Below are 15,000 nucleotides of genomic sequence, written 5' to 3'. Positions count from 1 at the left end.
CACTCTATCCTGGGTGTGTGTGTGTGTGTGTGTGTGTGTGTGTGTGTGTGTGTGTGTGTGTGTGTGTGTGTGTGTGTGTGTGTGTGAATATAGATTGTCTTTACCAGGTGGTGTGTAGTGTGAGGGATCATCAGCACAGATGAGGTGCCAAGGTCAGGAGGCTGACCCAATGACCTCTGGCACTCTATCCTGGGTGTGTGTGTGTGTGTGTGTGTGTGTGTGTGTGTGTGTGTGTGTGTGTGTGTGTGTGTGTTGGTATATATATAGTCTTACCAGGTGCAGGTGTGTGTAGTGTGAGGATCATTAGCACAGATGAGGTGCCAAGGTCAGGTGAGGCTGACCTAATGACCTCTGGCACTCTATCCTGGGTGTGTGTGTGTGTGTGTGTGTGTGTGTGTGTGTGTGTGTGTGTGTGTGTGTGTGTGTGTGTGTGTGCCTCTGTTGTGTGTGTGTGTGTGTGTGTGTGTGTGTGTGTGTGTGTGTGTGTGCCTGTGTTTGTGTGTGTGTGTGTGTGTGTGTGTGTGTGTGTGTGTGTGTGTGTGCCTCTGTGTGGTGTGTGTGTGTGTGTGTGTGTGTGTGTGTGTGTGTGTGTGTGTGTGTGTGTGTGTGTGTGTGTGTGTGTGTGTGTGTGTCTGCTGTCGTGTGTGTGTGTGTGTGTGTGTGTGTGTGTCTGTGTCTGTGTGTGTGTGTGTGTGTGTGTGTGTGTGTGTTAGTTCATCATATGTTCTCACACTCACTCACTCATCCTGACAGAACAGTGAAGCCTCTTCGTCAGACACCATCAGGTGGGCCTGACGGCTTCCTGCTGGTGTACTCTATTACTGACAGACAAAGCTTCAACTGGGTCAAGAAAATGCGACTCACATCAGCGAGAGGAAGGCCAGTGGGCGAGGAGGACTAGGAGGGGCGGCCACCCTCACGCCCACGCCGCCCATGACCGTGGGTGGGGATGTATCACCCAGCCTCGGCCCACCCATGGTTCTCTTGGCTAATAAAGCTGACATGGTCCACCTGGAGGCAGGTGTCTACTGACGAAGGTGAGCATCAATACCTGACCTGACCTGACCTGTGGTGACCTTACAGAGAAAACGTTATCACACAAAACACGTGATGTCAGGTGATGTATCTAGTGTCAGGTGATGTCTCTAGTGTCAGGTGATGTCAGGTAGTATTTTACTAATTCATACTCCTTATTCGATGACTACCTCAGTGGAGGAGGTAGTGGAGGGAGGGAGGAGGGAGGGGGTAGGAGGAGGGGAGGGAGGGGTAGGGAGGGAGGGGAGGGAGGGGTAGTGGAGGGAGGGAGAGGGAGGAGGAGGAGGAAGGAGAGAGGGAGAAAGAGTCAACTATTTTAAGCATCTCCATCACGTGACGTCACTAGCCACTCAAATACCTCCTTCCCTCCTCCTTCCTCCCTCCTTCCTCCTTCCCTCCCTCCTTCCTCCCAAAGCCTTGGTGTTTGTGTTGACAATGTTTCTTTAATGGAAGAGAAAAAAAAAGAGAGAGAGAGAGAGACCCGAACACCATAATTAAGACACGGGCCAACAAGCCTGGGGCCAATAAAATGCTATAAAAATGACATAATCCATTAGGAGCGAATTTAGACTTAGAGTAAACTACTTAGTGGATCCTTAAGGGTCATAGTTGTGTAGGGGGTCATTATAATGGTCTAACAACACCACCATCAGGGAGGGAATATGAACAAGTGGCTCTCTCTCTCTCTCTCTCTCATTCTCTCTCTCTCTCTCTATTACCACCTCCTCCACACAGGTGTGAGATACTGGCCAAGGACCTGGAGTGCTACTTCAGCGAGGGTGGCCGCCAGAACACGTCCTCCAGGTGGCCACGGCCTTCCACGAGGTGTTCACAAGGAAGTTCAAAACGCCAGGAAGAGGAACAAAATCTCATTACTGACAGAGTCTTAGGGGACCAAGGCATGCGAGGATCTACGTCAGGGGAAAGAGTGACTCAGCGTTACCTAAAGACTGACTACTGAAACTCACCTTGTAGATGAGGCTCACGGCTACAAGGCTCACGGCTAAGCATGGCTCACGGCTACAAGGCTCACGGCTACAAGGCTCACGGCTACAAGGCTCACGGCTACAAGGTCTCACGGCTCTACAAGGCTCACGTTGCCAAAAGGCGCTCACGTGCTACAAGGCTCACGGCTACAAGGCGCTCACGGCTACAAGGCTCACGGCTACAAGTACATAAGGCTCTTGATGCATTAAGGCTCACGGCTACAAGGCTACAAGGTTCTCAGGCCACAAGGCTCACGTCTATAAGGGACTCACGGCTATAAGGCTACATGCACACAAGGCTCACGGCTACAAGGCTCACGCCTACAAGGCTCACGGCTACAAGACTCACGGCTTCAAAAGGGCTACAAGGCTCACAGCTATAAGGCTCACGGCTACAAGGCTCACAGCTACACATAAGGCTCACGGCTACAAGGCTCACGTCTATAAGGCTCACGGCCACAAGGCTACCAAGGCTACAAGGCTCACGGCTACAAGGCTACAAGGCTCACGCTACAAGGCTCACGGCTACAAGGCTCACGGCTACAAGGCTCACGTCTATAAAGCTCACAGCTATAAGGCTCACAGCTAAGGCTCACGGCTACTGGCGGCTACAAGGCTCACGGCTACAAGGCTCACGGCTAAGGCTCACACAAGGCTCCTCACGGCTACAAGGCTCCACGGCTATAAGGGCTCACGGCTATAAGGGGCTCACAGCTACAAGGTCTCACGGCTATAAGGCTCACGGCTACAAGGCTCACGGCTATAAGGCTCACAGCTATAAGGCTCACGGCCAAGGCTCACGTCTATAAGGTCTAAGGCTACAAAGGTCTCACGGCTATAAGGCTCACGGCTACAAGGCTCACGGCCAAGGCTCACGCTACAAGGCTCACGGCTCACGGCTACAAGGCTCACGGCTATAAGGCTCACGGCTACAAGGGCTCACGGCTACAAGGCTCACGGCTACAAGGCTCACGGCTCCAAGGCTCACGGCTACAAGGCTCACGGCTCACGGCTACAAGGCTCACGACAAGGCTCACGGCCCTATAAGGCTCACGGCCACAGGCTTCACGTCTATAAGGCCTATGTTTACATATTAGGCTCTGCTGGGACACAGGTTGATAAAGAGTTTGTTTACTTCCTGGGTGGGCCACTCAGAGAGCTTAACTTATTGGGCCACTCAGAGAGCTTAACTTATTGGGCCACTCAGAGAGCTTAACTTATGGGGCCACCAGAGAGCTTAACTTATGTGATATAAACAAGTGTGTTGACAATAAGTTTACTACAGTTCACTCTGGAAATACTTAAGGTGATACTTATAAGTGTTGAGTTATAAGTGCCTCAAATAAGTGCCTTTTTGTAAGTGCTTCATATAAGTGAGGCCCCCTCAAAGTGCTTTAAATAAGTGCCTTTTTGTAAGTGCTTCATATAAGTGAGGCCCCCCAAAGTGCTTTAAATAAGTGCCTCAATATAAGTGTCTTACTTAACTGTTGTTTGTAGGGTTTATTTAAGTAACTTCAGCGATGTTGATGTTTTGTTTAAGTAGCATATAAGTGACTTAATGTATATGTAAGTGTCTTAAGAGTTATTTAAGTGCCTTAGGAATCACGTAAGTGTCTTAAGGGTTATTTAAGTGCCTTAGGAATCATGTAAGTGTCTTAAGGGTTATTTAAGTGCCTTAGGAATCACAAGTGTCTTAAGGGTTATTTAAGTGCCTTAGGAATCATGCAAGTGTCTTGAGTTATTTAAGTGCCTTATACACTTTATGGTTGAGGGATAGTAATTTAAGTTCTTGTTTTGTTATATTTTGAGGTTGTTGGAGGCCGACCTCTATCTCTTGGAGGCCGACCATGAACATTTGGAGGCCGACCATGAACACTTGGAGGCCGACCATGAACATTTGGAGGCCGACCATGAACACTTGGAGGCCGACCATGAACATTTGGAGGCCGACCAGCCCTTGAGGCCGACCACTATCTCTGGAGGCCGACCGTACCTTGGAGGCCGACCAGTAACTCTGTAGGGCCGACCATGAATACTTGAGGCCGACCATGAACACTTGAGGGCCGACCATAACACTTGGAGGCCGACCAAATTTTTGGAGGCCGACCATGAACACTGGAGGCCGATCCCACTTTTGGAGGCCATTGAGGATCCATTGAGGCCCCGCCCACTAAATCAACAGCCAATCAAATCACTTGATTGACACATCTCACCTCACCCAATCAAATTTGTTACCCATTGTTAACGGAGTGGGGGAGTTACGTTAGAATGGGAGGAGCAGAAAAAATGGGCGGAGCTATGAAAAAATGGGAGGAGCTAAAAAAAAATGGGCGGAGCTATAAATAAAATGGGCGAGCTAATAAAATGGTGGATCTATCAAAATGGGCGGGGCCAAGGGTGTTTTCAGAGACACGCCCACACACACGTTGCCGTTATGTACTGTAGTGTTAAACCTGAGTTGTATAAATTAATAAATAGTATTAATATTTTACTAGTGGTAATAAAATGTATAATATATTAATGTTTTGTTTTTTGTCATTGCTAGTAGTAATGGTGGTAGTTGTGGTGGTAGTTAAGGTGGTAGTTGTGGTGGTAGTAATGGTAGTAGTAGTAGTCGTAGTTATGATAGTAGTAGTAGTCGTTGTAGTAGTAATAATAGTAGTAGTAGTTTATACTTCAGAAGTCTTTAAGTAAACCTGTACTTAGAAAATATATTCAAGTTACTTAACAGATGTGAATTACCGTACATACCTGACACACACACACGCACACACACACACCTTATACACACACGCACACATTCATACACATTTTTACATACATACGCACATAGCATACACACATATTACGTACATATCTCATCAGTCCCCAACACGTCTAATTGATGTTAAGTAATTATACAGGAGGTAGTTAGCGGTGTTAGGGCCAGGTAGTCACTCATTAAATCCTAACGTAATAATAGATATGTAATTTAATGGCCTGTGCTAATGACCGTGAGCCATTACACTGTTATTATTGGTAACAAGAAAGAATAATTGTATTTTTGGATTTTGTAATAGTGGCTGGGGGGGTTGAGGCTGTGACGTCATGATGGTTAATTTATAATAGTATTCTTTTAGGTATTATTATTGTTATTTGTTCATTAAAAATCAATCTTAAAATCGTTATGTTCGGTATATTTATTCATTTTATGTAGTTTATTATTGTTATTCTGTATAATAATTCTATTTTTTTGTATTTAATGAAGTATTTTCCACGAAATTAGTCTAGAAATTAACTTTTATATATCTTAAAAGTATTACAAATTGGAATAAATTGATCAGTTTTATAGATTTCATAATTGATAATTAAAAACAATTTCAAATAATTTCCTAAAAGCCTCTCTTCCTCACATATTGTTCTATCATTTTTATATTAATACCTTATAATATTATATAGAGTTTAATAGAGGCTCAAAGGTAATTTAAAATAGTTATAAGTAATAATATTGAATTATTATTTCTTTAAGGAATGACGTTATTTTCGCCTCCTATTGGTCAAAAGTAAATTATCCGTGACGTCAGAGCCTCAAAGGAGAGACCCCAGAGTCGAAGAGGACCTTTATTAAACCACCCTACTACCTGTAACAGTCTCAATGGCTATGGTTATTAGCGGTCGTTACGCATGGGGCTCAATCTAGGCGCCTATTACGTTCTGGAGGCGACGGACCTAATTAAGCGCCGCCATAACGGAGAGACGAGTAAGGGGAAAAAATTACTCTATTCCAATGGCTTCTTGGTGAGTATTTTATAATTTTGTTGATTTAATATTAGTCTTATTTAACCACCAGCGACGTATTTAATGATGTAATTTGATGTAATCTTTAATTTATGTCATGACTTTAGGTTAAATAATCCGTTTTAGTGGTTAAATAAGGAAAAAAACAACCCATTACTTATGTATAGTATAAAATATTATTTTCGTTAATTATTTATTTATTATCTAGAAACATTTATTATGAGTTTATTTAATAGGAACTTTATTTAATTTATTTATTTTAATGGTTAGTTAGGAGCAGTAGTGTTGCGTATTGTGTGACTGTGTAAATGGTTAAAGCAGTAGAGCGTATTGTGTGACTGTGTGTATGATGGTTAAAGCAGTATGTGCGTATGAGTGACTGTGTGTATGATGGTTAAAGCATTATGTGCGTATTGTGCACTGTGTGTATGATGGTTAAAGCATTATGTGCGTATTGTGACTGTGTGTATGATGGTTAAAGCATTATGTGCGTATTGGGTGACTGTGTGTATGATGGTTAAAGCCAGTACATGTGCGTATTGTGTGACTGTGTGTATGATGGTTAAAACAGTATGTGCGTATAGTGACTGTGTGTATGATTAAAGCAGTATGTGCGCATTGTGTGACTGTGTGTATGATGGTTAAAGCCAGTATGTGCAAAACCAATTGCGTATTGTGTGACTGTGTGTATGATGGTTAAAGCAGTATGTGCGTATTGTGTGACTGTGTATGATGGTTAAAGCAGTATGTGCGTATTGTGTGACTGTGTGTAGATGGTTAAAGCAGTATGTGCGTATTGTGTGACTGTGTGTATGATGGTTAAAACAGTATGTGCGTATTAGGTGACTGTGTGTATGATGGTTAAAACAGTATGTGCGTATTAGGTGATCTGTGTATGATGGTTAAAACAGGTTAAAAGGGTATTGTGTGACTGTGTGGCAGATGGTTAAAACAGTATGTGTATTGTGTGACTGTGTGTATGATGGTTAAAGCAGTATGTGCGTATTGTGTGACTACTGTATGATGGTTAAAAGCAGTATGTGCGTATTAGGTGACTGTGGTATGATGGTTAAAGCAGTATGTGCGTATTGTGTGACTGTGTGTATGATGGTTAAAGCAGTATGTGTATTGTGTGACTGTGTGTATGATGGTTAAGCCAGTATGTGCGTATTGTGTGAGTGTGTGTATGATGGTTAAAGCAGTATGTGCGTATTAGGTGACTGTGTGTATGATGGTTAAAGCAATATGTGTGTATTATGACTGTGTGTATGATGGTTAAAGCAGTATGTGCGTATTGTGTGACTGTGTGTATATATGGTTAAAGCAGTATGTGCGTATTGTGTGACTGTGTATGATGGTTAAAGCATTATGTGCGCGTATTGTGTGACTGTGTGTATGATGTTAAAGCAGTATGTGCGTTTATTGGTGACTGTGTGTATGATGGTTAAAGCAGTATGTCGTATTATGATCAACGTATGATGGTTAAAGCAGTATGCGTTGTGTGACTGTGTGTATGATGGTTAAAGCAGTATGTGCGTATTGGGTGACTGTATGATGGTTAAAGCATTGCGCGTATTGGGTGACTGTGTGATGATGGTTGCATGGTGATGGGTATTAGACTGTGTGTGGATGGTTAGCAGTATGCGTATTGTGACTGTATGATGGTTAAAACAGTATGTGTATTGGGTGACTGTGCGTATGATTAAAGCAGTATGTGCGTATTGTGTGACTGTGTGTATGATGGTTAAAGCAGTATGTGCGTATCGGTCATCTTGGATTTGACAGGTTAAAGCCAATTTAACCTCACTAACGACCATTAAGGTGGATTCTGTCTCTGGTAAATTAAGTGGTACTTGTACTAACTCAGGTCTATTAGAACTGGGGTCTATTAGAACTGGGGTCTATTAGAACTGGGGTCTAGTGGGACATAGGGTCTATTAGAACACAGGGGTCTATTAGAACTGGGGTCTATTAGAACTGGGGTCTATTAGAACTGGAGGTCTATTAGAACTGGGTCTATTAGAACTGGGGTCTATTAACACTGGAGTACTAGAACTGGGGTCTATTAGAACTGGGGTCTATTAGAACTAGGGTCTTTAGAACTGGGGTCTATTAGAACTGGGGTCTATTAGAACTGGGGTCTATTAGAACTGGGGTCTAGTAGAACTGGGGTCTAGTGGGACCGGGGTCTATTAGAACTGGGGTCTAGTAGAACTGGGTCTATTAGAACTGGGGTCTGCTAGAGAACTGGGGTCTATTAGAACAGGTCTGTAGGACTGGGGTCTGTGAGAACTGGGGTCTGTGGGACTGGGGTCTATTGAGACACGGGTCTATTAGAACTGGGGTCTATTAGAACTGAGGCCTATTAGAACTGGGGTCTATTAGAACTGGGGTCTATTAGAACTGGGGTCTATTAGGACTGGGGGTCTATTAGAACTGAGGTCCTACAAGAACTAGGGGCCTATTGGGACTGGGGTCTATAGAACTGGGGTCTCTAGAACTGGGGTTGTGGGACTGGGGTCTAGTAGGACTGGGGTCTATTAGAACTGGGGTCTAGTAGAACTGGGGTCTAGTAGAACTGGGGCCCTATTAGAACTGGGGTCTATTAGAACTGGGGTCTATTAGAACTGGGGTCTATAAGAACTGGGGTCCTATTAGAACTGGGTCTATTAGAACTAGGGACCTAATGGGACTGGGGTCTATTAGAACTGGGGTCTATTAGAACTGGGGTCTATTAGAACTAGGGCCTATTAGGACTGGGGTCTATTAGAACTACAAGGGTCTATTAGAACTGGGGTCTGTGAGGAACTGGGGTCCATTAGGACTGGGGTCTGTGAACTGGTCTATTAGAACTAGGGCCCTATTGGGACTGGGGTCTGTTAGGAACTGGGGTCTATTAGAACTGGGGTCTATTAGGACTGGGGTCTGTAGAACTGGGGTCTATTAGAACTGGGGTCTATTAGAACTAGGGCCTAATAGGACTGGGGTCTATTAGAACTGGGGTCTGTGGGACTAGGGTCTATTTAGAACTGGGTCTATTAGAACTGGGTTCTATTAGAACTAGGGCCTATTGGGACTGGGGTCTATTAGAACTGGGTCCTGTAGAACTGGGGCCTGTGAACTGGGGTCTAGTAGAACTGGTCTATTAGGACTGGGGTCTATTAGAACTGGGGCCTATTAGAACTGGGGTCTATTAGAACTGGGGTCCTAGTGGGACTGGGGTCCCATTAGAACTGGGGTCTATTAGAACTCAGGCCTGTAGAACTAAGGGCCTGTGGGACAGGGGTCTATAGAACTGGGGTCTGTTGGAACGGGGCCTATTAGAACTAGGGCCTATTAGAACTAGGGCCCCATTAGAACTGGGGTCTATTAGAACAGACTGGTGGCATATCTACCAACCCAGGTGAGAGAGAGAGAGAGAGAGAGAGAGAGAGAGTCATAAAGTGTGACTAGAGTTTGGTGTTAACTCAGTGATCAGTAGACAGAGTGGTGGTGTGTGGTACTGTGTGTGTGTCTGTTTTTAACTTTAATGTAACAAATAATTGAAAGTTTATTGAGAAAAAGTGTTTCATCATAATCATCATCATCATCATTACAGTATATTATTATTATTATTATTAAAGTAAACAATTTGTACCGTTTTCCATATTTCTTGCAGATAGACAGACAGATATTCCTATATAGTGAAAAAACTGCATAAAATTGATCTTGTATGCAATTATCAGTGTGACTCAGTAAACTCAAATAAATCTCTGAAATGGCTACAGTAATTTTGTAATGGTAAAAACTGTAATATTTGGGTTGAAATGATTGAAATATTACCTTTGCAATATCTAGTTCAATGTAATGGTATCTTTGCAATATCTAGTTCAATGTAATGGTATCTTTGCAATATCTAGTTCAATGTAATGCTATCTTTGCAATATCTAGTTCAGTGTTATGCTATCTTTGCAATATCTAGTTCAATGTAATGGTACCTTTGCAATGTCTAGTTCAATGTAATGGTACCTTTGCAATGTCTAGTTCAATGTAATGGTACCTTTGCAATGTCTAGTTAAATGTAATGGTACCTTTGCAATATACAGTATAGTTCATTGTATTGGTACCTTTGTAATATCTAGCTCAATGTAATGCTGTCTTTGCAACATATAGCCCAATGTAATGGTACCTTTGCAATATCTATAAATGTAATGGTACCTTTGCAACATTAAGTTCAGTCTATAACAACTTGCAATATTAAGTTCAATGGATTCTGCCTTGCAACATTAGTCATTGGAAGTCACATTGCAGTATCTAGGTTAGTGTCGGATGTCTTGTGGTATATAGAGCAATATCCGCCCTTGTAGGTGCGCCCTACTGCCTTACCGTATATGCTTGGTGAGTTGCACCGCCCACCCACCCATAACGTGCTGTGGTTAGTTTGTGTTAAAGGAAACGCCCTTTAGGTTACTGCCACCCACCCCCATTCACTACCATCACCCCCATTCACCACCATCACCCACCCATTCACTGCCACCCCCCACACACCAGATCACCATTATCATTTCATTTATTACCAGATTTCAAACACTTGTGGTCCTTGAGGCACTTAAGAGGATTGTTATAAGTAGTTTACATGCGTCGTAAGTGTCTTGAAGGAAAAGGATGACCAAGTGTGTGGTGTTTATTACTCTAAGTGTGATGGTAAGTGTGTGTTTTAAGTGTTTTGGGTGGTGTTAATATATAAAAGTATGTTTTAAGTGTTTTCCAACAAGTGTGTGGTAGTGTCTGGTTATAAGTGTGAGGGTAAGTGTGGCTCAAGTGTTTTGGTCAGAGGATAAAGTATTATTAAGTAAATAAGTGTGCTTAGTTAACATAAGTGTGATTTAAGTACAATAGGTCATTGGCAATAAGTGTGTGTGAATAATTTCTGTTGTTAAAGTATTAAATATGGAATTTTATAAATGTTAATAAGTTGAAGAATCAGTTACTGCTCATATAAGTAATAAAGTTACTTAACAGACTTGTGACTTATTCATACAAGTAACTTACAAACCTAACCTAACAACTCGACCTGACATTACCTAACCTAACTTAACCTGACCTGACCTGACCATAACCTAACCCTAAGTTCATGTTTCTCCCCACAGATGGTGCTGACTACTGGACAGGACTATCAAGGTGTGTGTGTGTGTGTGTGTATATAAGTAAGTAATATAATATTTAATGATTATATTTGGATTAATTACATTTACTATGCCATTATATCTGAGAGAGAGAGAGAGAGAGAGAGAAGGCCACCTGGTCCACATTCTCATTTCTCCTTAACAGTGGCGAAATCAGCTGTGACTTTGGTGGTGATGCACACACAACAGCTGGTGATGGTGGTAGTAATGGTGGAAGCAACTTACAGAGATTATCTGCCAGACTAAAGAAGCCAGTTGGATTTAAAGTCATCCACTCTTGGATGACAAGCGGGCCGATCGTTCAGGTGGGTCAAGGTCGAGTCTTAGACCCGTTCCTCTAGTAGATCTTAGTTCTAGTAGGGTCTTAATCACATAAAAAATTAACCTCTAGCTTATTTAACCTAATTAAATTTGATCTATAACTTGAACCTAACTTAATGCTAATCTAGCAAACCCCAACCTAACCTAACCCAACCTAACCTAATTTAACCATCAGGTGAAATAAACCAATTGGTGGGGTGACTAATCTTCACATAATCCCAATATAATGAGTTATTTTTGTGCTTATATCTTATTAATATATAAACCACTTCCATCTATAAATAACATAGTAAAATAACAAAGGTAATTTTTGCTTAATATGTTATTTATGTTAAGTTTGTGTTAACTAATTTTTTTTCCCATGTTTTTCGCTGTTGTTTTTGGACACGTATGGTCGACTTGGATGTCCCTGAACACGTTTGGACATCTGGTTGATCTATGTCTCCCTGGCTATGTGTGGACATGTCTGACTACCTACTATGTACTGTATGTCCTGGCTCAGCGGACAGTGACGGAAGTGCCAGATACTACAGGACATGCGGACCGCCTGGCCTCGGTATAACTTGTTGGTGACGGATCTGACCATGTGTGGTGTTGTGAGGAAGATGTGAGTATGTCTGTACCTCACACACACACACACACACATGCACTTAAACGCACACACACACACACATGCACTTAAACAGCACACACACACACACATGCACTTAAACGCACACACACACACACATGCACTTACACACACACACACACACATATTAGATTATATTAGGTTACCAATAGACTAGATTAAGTTGCTTAGGTTAGGTTAACATCAGAGTGATTAATCTTCAGGTGAAATAAACTAAATAGTCTAATCATCAAATAACTCAATTTACCCTCGTGAAATATTACAAATTTAACCTCAGAACTATTATCGTAACTTGCCCGGCTGTTGAACTCTAGTGGGGGAAACAAACACCTTCCACTCTGTTTGTTTATCGCGTGTTTGGTTTGTATGTTTGGCAGCCTCTCCAAACACGAGACCCAGTTGTCATGAGTAAGCAGGGTACTGAACTCTTATCTGAGACTGTTCATTTAAAAGGCCAATAGGTATTAACTTGATCCATAACTATACATATACTGTATACATAATACAGTTTAAGTATACATGGTACCATACATACAGTATACATAGATGTGTAGGTGTATTTTACTTAGATGTTAACAGATGTTTTGACTGTGTATATGTGTGTTTAACATGAATTAGGTTAGGTTTAGATAGACTAGACTAAGATAGGTTAGATCAAGTCAGGTCAGGTCAGGTCCACCACTATCCTAATCTAGACGGGGTACATGACATAATGTGTGTGGTTAGATTAGATTACTTACACTCAAATCAGGTTAGGTCAGATACTAACCTAACCCAACCTAATCTAACCTCATCTCTACAGGGGTATGTTACGTTGTGTGTTTGGTTCCCTCAGCTGGAAGGAGTAGTGTTGGCCACAGATCAAGAAGTCATCATAATGTGTAAGCCTGTCTCCCCACGGTCATTGAAAACAGGGCCGCTGGCTTTGCTGGCTCGCTGTAAGTTGGGGTTTGGTGTCTCTTGGTTTGGAATAGTTCAGATTAACTCGGATTACAGATTTATATAGTGTTTTTGTACAGATATATAGTGTTTTGTACATATTTAACTCAGATTACAGATTTATATAGTGTTTTTGTAAAGATATATAGTGTTTTGTCCATATTTAATAGATTACGATTTATATAGTGTTTTTGTAGATATAGTGTTTTTGTACATATTTAACTCAGATTACAGATTTATATAGTGTTTTTGTAAAGATATATAGTGTTTTGTACATATTTAACTCCAGATTACAGATTTATATAGTGTTTTGTAAATAAGTGAACATAATTAGGTGGGGTATGCTATAACTGAATCTAATTGGTTCTAGAACCTTACGTTATAGCGATGGATTAAGTTATAGGATTAATCCGCTCCAGGCCCCCAAATACAACCACTTAACACTGAAAATATAATATAAAATTGTAAAAGTGCATAAATATGCATCTAAATCCCTGAAATAAAGAATATCATTAATATTTGTAATAAAAAACAATAAATTAGAAAAAAATTAAATAATATTTAGATTGTAGGAGTTTCGTTCGTTATAGCATTCTCAATTTTATAGGTAAAACCGTTAGTTATAGGAATATTAAGTAGTAGGATCCGTTCGTTATAGCATATACCCACTGTACTTAGTTTATAAAAGCCATTTTTAGAACTTTAACCACAATTGAAAACTTTCTGTAAATATTTAAAACTTTTGTAAATATTTTAACTGTTTTAAGAACTATAAACCAGTCATGATCATTCCTCCTTTAGACCGGCCAACTGGCAGAGTGTCAGGGTGGTGGAGGAGACACCTGGTAGACTGGAGTATGAAGTGGCGCTGTTTAGGGAGGTAGCTGCCCGCTCTGCCTCCCACACAGTCACACCCCCGTCGACCAGGCTGTCCCCATTGGCTCTAAACTGCAGCTACGGCAGGATTAACACCCATTCGAAAGTGCGTTGTGTTGTTACAGATTCAACCTAGCTGAACCTCACCTAATCTAACCTAACCTAACTAAAACTAATCAAATTGCTAACCTTATTAACTCTCCTCCTTTAGTTGATAATCTCTCTTCTCTTCACCACAATGTTGCTTCACTCTCTCTCTTTTACAGGTACTTTACCGGGTGCACCACTATAATAACCCATTATAGTACATCCTTCTGTACTCACACTGTTGAATGCTCTGCCTTCTGTGTTTCCATACTCATACAATCTGTCTCACTTTATAACGCAGGCTTTCCGCATTTTTTCTTGATGTGCATTAATATAGTCTTATTATTTTTATTTCTTTTACTCTAACCTAATCTAACCGGCCTAACTAGCTGAACCTAACCTAACCATTGTGTTCTTGTCCCAGGATGGAAGTATGTTAAGCTGATGGATAACAGTCTCAAGTGACCCTGTATCCCCCTATGCTTCAGGCTATGTGGCACTTGTCAAGGATGGGTGAGTGTCTCTGATGATGTCTTGTAGTGTCTAATGATGATGTACTTAGTCTTGTGAGTGTCTCTGATGAAGCACTTAGTCTTGCAGTGTCTCTGATGAAGCACTTAGTCTTGTGAACTGATTGACTTTGATTCTGTCTAGTGGTGTCCCAATTAAATGGTTAGGTTACAATCGATTATTTTAGGTTTGGATAGGGTAGGTTTAGATAGAGTTAGAATCATATTAATTTAGTTTTGCTAGGTTGGATTAGATTAGGTTAGAATCGATGTTAATTTAGGTTTGGTTAGGTTAGGTTAGGCTGAATAGTATGTAGATGGTCCAGCCTTCTTAGTCCTTCACCTAACCTACACCTGTACCACACCTAACCTACACCTGTACCTACAGGTGTCGACCACCAGACTTCTCCTCGATCGTACCCCAGCAGCCTCACCGGAGTCGAGGACCAGACGGACAGGACTGGTTAGCGTTCGTTCTCTACGCGTTAGATGGATTAAATTTGTGTTGTAAATAAAACTAAATTCGTAATAAATTAAAGTCTAAATTCGTGTCGAAATAAAGACTAAATTCGTGTTTTCCACAGGAATTCTCCCTCGACCTATTCAGCCATCGAGTCACGGACAAGCGTAGAAGCAAAACGACCTAATGCCGAGGTTAATGGAAGCATCGGGCC

The 15,000-nt window shown here is 41.7% G+C and overlaps 1 protein-coding gene and 1 long non-coding RNA gene across 2 annotated transcripts in view; both read left to right on the top strand.

Annotated features, from left to right (window-relative positions):
• The window catches only part of LOC121855776, a 24,146-nt gene extending 23,137 nt beyond the window's left edge, over positions 1 to 1,009 (top strand). Inside the window, exon 4 of the mRNA XM_042350888.1 lies at positions 754 to 1,009. Within this exon, the coding sequence (XP_042206822.1) occupies positions 754 to 901 (148 nt within the window). The 3' untranslated portion in view covers positions 902 to 1,009. The remainder of the gene's footprint in view (positions 1 to 753) is intronic.
• Positions 1,010 to 10,438: 9,429 nt separating this feature from the next.
• LOC121855775 lies at positions 10,439 to 11,223 on the top strand. Its single transcript, XR_006086846.1, has 3 exons — positions 10,439 to 10,481; positions 10,928 to 10,958; positions 11,109 to 11,223. It is a non-coding gene; the product is annotated as an uncharacterized LOC121855775 (long non-coding RNA).
• Positions 11,224 to 15,000: the final 3,777 nt, after the last annotated feature.

This window comes from Homarus americanus, unplaced genomic scaffold (assembly GCF_018991925.1).
Source record: "Homarus americanus isolate GMGI-L3 unplaced genomic scaffold, GMGI_Hamer_2.0 scaffold44433, whole genome shotgun sequence".
NCBI classification, from domain to species: domain Eukaryota; kingdom Metazoa; phylum Arthropoda; class Malacostraca; order Decapoda; family Nephropidae; genus Homarus; species Homarus americanus.
This window is presented reverse-complemented; position numbering and strand designations above follow the sequence as displayed.